The 7,496-nt window shown below is 35.2% G+C and overlaps 1 protein-coding gene across 1 annotated transcript; it reads right to left on the bottom strand.

The window, feature by feature from the left end:
• Positions 1 to 2,039: 2,039 nt before the first annotated feature.
• On the bottom strand, positions 2,040 to 3,969 carry LOC112515532 (protein PIN-LIKES 2-like). Its single transcript, XM_025122409.1, has one exon. The coding sequence runs from the start codon at positions 3,732 to 3,734 to the stop codon at positions 2,382 to 2,384; it is 1,353 nt and encodes a 450-aa protein (XP_024978177.1). The 5' UTR covers positions 3,735 to 3,969; the 3' UTR covers positions 2,040 to 2,381.
• Positions 3,970 to 7,496: the final 3,527 nt, after the last annotated feature.

The raw sequence follows: 7,496 nt of genomic DNA, 5'->3' as shown, positions 1-7,496 counted from the left end.
TAATAATCAAATTAAATATTTTATTAAAATAAACTAGCTTATATTCATGCAAATATGTACTCAAAAATAAGTTAATTTATATTTGTCACACAATACCATATGTTTTTAAAAACTCTACAAGCTTCCTTCTTAACTGCTTATATAAGTAATTAAATTGAATATTACAAAAATTGAAATATTATATAAATTATTGATTTATAATTAATATTGTTATACTTATCTTCTTGAAAAAATATTTTTTTAAGAAACAAAATCAAATGTTTTATAATATAACTAAAGTGAACTTCATAGTCTCCAAGAATCTTCAACCTCCGTACACAAATGAGACGAATCATGAAACAATATATGCATCAGTACGTGTGTTTTTAAAACCTTATCAACAACCACACTGTCGACAATCTGGTCGAACTACTTGAATTCTGGTCTCATGAATCCCCAAAAACACTATTTCTACTGTACAAATCTTATTACCAACCTTCATAGAGATCAAGGGATCCAACCTCACAAAAGGTGGGAAGTGTGTGTGAGTTTTATTTTTTGTATATGTATATATATACTTAAAAAAAGAACCTCAAAACTCCCTTGTAATAAAAATCCCATGCACCTTTTAAAAAGTGAACCTCGATAAAACTCACTGTAACAAAAATCTAATACAAATTCTTTGTGAATCTCATGTAGAGACGGGGAAGGGTGTAACTGGTTAAGATTGTCCTGGTTATGGTCAACAATAGTCGAAACTGGTTAATGCCGCTCCTGATTATGGATGGAAAAATATTTGTTTGTATTGACAATTATTTGTCCATAATCGATGTAACTGGTTAATTGTAAATACTTGGACTAACCAGCCATGGAGGTCTGACTTTGAGGCAGGACGTACATTGGAGAAGATCGTGGATCTGCTTGATGTGTATATAGAAAAACGAACAACGGGGGTGGAGGAAGATGACGTTTGGGAGAGGGAAAGTTGTTGTGAGGAACGAGTGAGCAAGGACTTAAGGAGACAGAGCAAGAAAGGGAGAACCAGGGTAGAGGATGGCCCGAGATAGAGGTGGGGATGGTCGGAGCAGGAGGGGTGTATCACTCGATCTATAATCTTTGTAGTGTGTTTAGATCTATCATTTTAATCTTCTCAATCTCTCTTTTCATCTACTGTTTCTTCTTCCCAAAATCCAAATCCACCACTCCAATCGGCTTCAAAATTTACCCAATACTAGGAACCCTACCCGAATTTCTCCTAAATCGCCACTGTTTTCTTGAATGGAGCACCCCAAGTCCTCTCTCACTGTACAACCAACACCGTCGACTTCCACCGTCCCGGAAAATCAATGGCATCATCACTGCCAACCCTGCAAACGTCGAATACATGCTCAAGACCAACTTTGATAACTACCCAAAGGGAACCCGGTTCATTTCTCTCCTTGAAGACTTCCTCAGCCGTGGCATCTCTCAACTTCGACGGTGAAGTGTGGAAGGCACAACGTAAAACCGCTAGTTACGAGTTCAATACCCACTCCCTCCGGAACTTCGTGATGGAAACCGCCGCCGTCGAATTACACACTCGATCCATACCGATTCTTAAAAGTGCACGGATTTGAACCAGGTCATCGATCTTCAAGAGCTCTTGGATGTAGATGTTCAAAGGATTTCCACAGGGAAGGAGGCGGCTAAAATTAGAGTAGTATGCATTTTATGAAATCCCACCGGATTTGGATTTGAAATACCATCCATTTCCAAATCCATCCCTTACGGGATTTCAAAGGAATCCTTGGATTTCAAATCCTAAAATTCCCGCAAACCAAACATGGGATTGGAATGGCTTTCAAATCCAAATCCCCCAATTTCGTTCCATTCCTGCAAACCAAACCATCCATAAAGGTTTTTTTTAAGAAGGTTTTTTTTATAGATAGAAATAATGTGTTTTTTTAATTAAGATATATGTTTGGAGAGAAAAAACTTGATTTTTTAATATAAAGCTCTTCTATAAAAGCTTACCGAATAAGCCACCTTCTATATCATTGAGTAACTATTAAACAATCATATATAGCTAACCGAATAAAGTGCATATTTACAAGTTAACAGTACACCATTTTCCAAATATAGAGCAGTGTACAGCTACTAAAGCATGATGTACAAGATACTGATGCAACAGTTCTTCAAGAATCTTCCAAGTTCCATACTTGCTGACAACCTAATCTTACTACTTCTCCATACACAAATGAGATGAATCATGAAATCAAACAATACATGCATCAATATCTGTTCAAAACCTGATCAACAAATACGAACCGTCGACGATCCGGCACCGCTACTTGAATTTTAGTCCGGCGAACACCATTTTCGCACAGATCTGACCACAGATGTGCATGATTACAGATCATTCGTCAGACATACGACATCAGCAACTTGAAGTAGACGATGGAATACATCGAAAGAGAAAACAGCGCGAAAACGTGCTGCCAGAAAAGGAGCGCCGAGGCTTCGCTAACCGCGTAGCCCCTCAAACTAGAGATCGCACCAAATAAGATCGCACTTGGTGTGGTGTATTGCAACAGAAGCACAAATAGGAACATCCGGTCGCCTTCAATCAGCAAATTCAGTTTATCAGCCAATAAAACGACTCCTATTCCTAGCGTCGGAAGAATCAAGAGCCGTGCGACTAGAATCCCGATTGTGGTCCGTATTCCGAGTTTAGATTCGTTAGGACCTTCGGCAATCATGCCTCCAAGAACCAGCATCACTGAAGGGACCATGGCTCCAGCCACTATGTCTAGACTATCGGTCAAGAACGATAGCGGTGCGTCGTCACCGTACACGATCGACTTCAAAAACGGAACCAACCCGATGACTAAAGCTAGAAATGTGGCAATCGTTGGCGGCTGAAGGATATGTCGAACCGGGGTTTGCTCAGCCACTATTCTAATCTTTCTAACCATCCGTGGCTCGGCTAAACACCTAATCGACTTCGGGCTTCTCGGCCGCTCGTGACCGTCTTCTAGCGAATCGGGGTCGGGTATGGAAGTCTGTGAGAAATCCGACACGTTCGCGAAAACCCGTGCGATAAAGGGCGTTTTACAATGCTTGGTTTCTTTATCTTCTATACCAGGCCATTCCGCTTCGTGCAGGAGTGGCCTGCTGAGATCGTTCGCACGTAAATCCTCGCGAACGATCTCGATTTCACCGTCTTCTTCAACAACTTCATAATACTCCATTGGAGGTTCCATCATATGGTAAACCAAGGTATAAACTAAAAACACAGATACCCACTGAGCTACAGATACATAAGCTGTACCATTTGTATGGCAATATGGACCGAACGAGTTGTCCGAATCATGACAAATCGAACCAACGATTGCGAGAATTAGATTACCCGTGTTCCCAAATCCAGTCACGATGACCGTGAATCGGAAAAACTCCGGCGGCGGCCGGCAAATCACCGCCACCAGCAACCCCAAAACACAGCCAATTACAGTACTGATGATCACATTCACTGGTATAAACCACCATAAAGCCAAATTCTTCAGAGAAACCGATTCACCCAAATGAATAAAGATTGTGCAGGGCAAAAAAAGGGCAAAAACGAGCTTGCTAAGAAGCTTGAAAGTGGATTTGGGGACGAGTTGTGTTCTTGGGTGTGCAAGAAGTATACCAATAACAGTAAGACATAAAAGCTTCAATAACGGGACAACAGCACGAATCAGTTCTTGTTCACCAAACTTAACATCAAAAAACGCCATTTGGAGGAATCAAACAGCAAGTAAAAGGTTCAAGAACTGAAGAACCTTAAAAAGCTCAAAAGAAACAGTGAGAACTTTTCAAGCTAAAAAGTTATCAGATCCAAGATTCAAAAGTTGAAATCTTTATATCGTAACCTGATACCAAATCAAATTTTGAAGAAAACCCTTGAACTATTCACCATTAAAGAACAGGATTTCATACAAACATGTGACTTACAGACCGAAGAATCAGAATCTTGAGACCAGAGACATGATGAGTAGAAGAAAGAATATAAAGAAACCTCAATGGACAGGAAGCACTAATCAAATTGGGGGGGTAATCATACACGTAAGAGAATAAGGGAAATTGACCGTTTTATCCCTTCTTTTTTCAGTTTTATCCGGATATCACCATCTTTGTTTCTTTGTCTTTTAGCTATCTCTGTAAGTTAAGTAGGTGTCACTTATAAAAGTAGTGACATTTGGATAAAATCAGAAGATAAACAGCAAAGAGACCAATTTTACGAGATAAGAATCACTATTTCATTCGATTTTCTTATCTTATGGATTGGGACCAAGAGTGATAGATTGGGACTTGGGGGAAAAAGACGAGTGGGGTACCAAACTTTTGGTGAAAGGATATGAGGGGGCGACCCTACCCAAGGGTATATATGTCACAAAATGTCCTTTTTGGTGTCAATAATTTCATTCGTTTGGGCATTGTCAATGTACCAATCGTTGTCATAAGCCACATGTGTAAGTGTTCTTATTGCTACATAAGTTTGTATGATAAGGTGACGGATTTATTTCGTTTTTTAGATGTCAAATATTCCACTTTTCGTCTTTAATTTGAATTTGTTATGTGTAATTTTCTGTATAAAGATATCGTAAGATGATGATGTTATTTGAAGAAAGTCTTGTGTGGCGCTTTCGTCGAATGATGACCACTTATAGCATTGTTGATGATAAAGATAGGTTTGTTATGTGGGTTTCTCGAAATCAACGGCTTGTATTTACTTGAGACGGGTATAATAGTAATTAGACAAATCAATTAAATAATAATAATAAAATTGTTTTGGCGTCTTGAGTATTCTTTGAGGATTGATAGCAATTGGTATCAAATTACAGGCATAAAACCTATCGGTCTGGAAAGCGAACTATCGTATATAAATGAAACATGAATTATATAAAAACATTAAATGATATTAGTCGAAAGTATACAAAGAATCTTCACGTAATAATATTTATCGTTATGTATGTTTTTTTTGTGGCTTGATCAGGTCATTATTTAATCTGAATAGAACAAGACATTTATTTATATATTGTTCGTCATATTATTTTGTTAATTCAATTAATTATGGACAAATATCGAACATCATGAGTTAGATTGTGAAATATTTTTGTCTCGAAATGTACATGGAGTTATTATTTATTTTATAATTAATATTTATCAAGACAATCGTATAACAAACAGTTAAAATAAAACTAGATAAGAGAACTTCTTAAAAGATATGGAAAACTAATTTCTATCGTATTTAAATTATTAGATTTAAATATTTAAGTATCTGTGTAGCCGGTTGAAACATAAACCTGTTACTATGTTGATGTGGAGAGTGATGTGGTATCCAACTCAGTATAAAATTTTATTGAATTTTAAATTCAAAGGGTAAGTCAAATCACTCACCACATCAGCATGGTAATCGGTTAATGTTTCAACAGGTTACTCGTGTACTGAAATGTTTAAAAAACTTTACATCTTAGGTACCAAAATGAAAGTTTTGAAAGTATGTTATCCAAAATAGGAATCAAGTTAAAGTACATTGTTTTTTCATGTAATTTGCCCCAAACAATTCAACATAACACATCTTTATTTCATCTCAGGCAATTTTATTATATGAATTTTTGAGTCAACATGATAGTTTTTTTTATTGGTTATCAGTTTTATAGAGTATTTTGTTTTTTTAGTATTTTGAACATGTTTATTTGTTTGTTACTAGTTAGGGGCCGTTTATCAAACACTTATCCGGCGAGTGCTTACCGATAAAATCTAACACTATTATGTACTTACCGGGTAAGATTTTAGTCCACCAAAACAACATAGTATACAACAATTTACCCGGTAAGCGCTTACCATGGTTAGAGTCGTCGTCCTCACTTACCGGGTAAGACTCTTGATCCTTGTCTCGCTCTTACCGGGTAAGATTCTTGGTCTTTGCTATATTCATTCGGTGAAGTAAGGTTGCTTGGTAAGCACTTACCTGGGTAAGCGTTTGGTAAACAACCCCTTAGTCTTATAAAGTTCTAACGTATTAATAAATTGTAAATGTATGTAATAATAAATTACAAATGTTAATATACTAAAATCAAAATATGATTAAAAAAATTAATAAAAAATTCTATTATTGGTACATAATTTATTTTGAAATCAATGATTGAGTATTTTAATTATTCAATTATTAGTTCGATGATTTACATTAAAGAAAGATAAGGTTTTGTTTGAGCTCTATCATTCTTTTTACATTCGAATAACTACTGTTTTAACAGTTTCAGTATCAGATAAATTGTATTAAAAAAGCATCATTTTACTCGATTTTTAATTTAAACAACATACTTTCAACGTTGTCATTTTGATGTTTATAACCGTCATGGTCACATCTTTTTGCTAAAAGTAAGTTTTTGGATTAGTTTACATGCATTTTGATTAATCTTATAACGTTTGAAAGTTAACAGTCAGACAAACTTCCGATGACCCTGATAACACTGAAATTGATGACCACATTGGAGCAACCATACATTTTTACAGCTTATCTCCTAAGAAACTGAATCATACATTTTAACATCTAGAAGCAGTTATCGGTGGTGAGTTAGTAAATGTGTGTTTTTTTGTCACTTTTTCAATTTTGAATTCTACACTTTAAAAAGATAGACATTATAGTCACCGGTTATTGGTCAAATGACCCAACAAATATTAAAATATATATGTTTCTAAGAGGCCGTTTACCAAACACTTATCGGGAAAACGTTTATCAGTAAAATTTAACACTATCACTAACTTATCGGGTAAGACTTTAGTCCACCAAAACGGCACCGTATGTAACAATTTATCCACTAAGCGCTTACCATGGTAAAAGTCGTCACCCCTCACTTACCGGGTAAGACTCTTGATCCTTGTCTCGCTCTTACTAGGTAAAGTTTTTAGTTCTTACTATATTCATCTCGTAAGGTAATTTAACTTGATAAGCGCTTATCCGGGTAAGTGTATGGTAAACGACCCCTAAAAGTCATAAACCTTTAAAATATCGATTTTAAAAATATATATTTTTAAATGTAAATAAAAATGCTTCAAGAAAGAAAAAAAAAACTAAAATATTTTTCAAGCATTTTACCCCATTAAAATGGTATGTAAGACATTTATCACGTTTTTTTAACGTTATTATTTTATTTCATTTTTAATTAAAAAAAGTTTATAAACATGATCTAGTTTATTTCTTGGTATATTTGAATAGACATAAGCTAGCTTATTAAAACACTAGTTAGAGTGTTTATGAGAAATTTGTTGTTATTTTTTCAGTTATAACCTTATTTATTACTATTAATTGTAAATAAAAATTAGTTGTTAATAAATAAAAATGAATTATTACTAATATTAATTAATATTTGTTGAAAATTATTAATTTTGGCTGTTATATATATATATATATATATATATATATATTTGCAGGTATGTATCTCCCATGTTCCAAAAGAGTGTAGACTTCAAAGGACCAAAAGTGCTCCATTTTG

Source organism: Cynara cardunculus (assembly GCF_001531365.2).
Source record: "Cynara cardunculus var. scolymus isolate 2C chromosome LG 7, CcrdV1, whole genome shotgun sequence".
NCBI lineage: Eukaryota > Viridiplantae > Streptophyta > Magnoliopsida > Asterales > Asteraceae > Cynara > Cynara cardunculus.
This window is presented reverse-complemented; position numbering and strand designations above follow the sequence as displayed.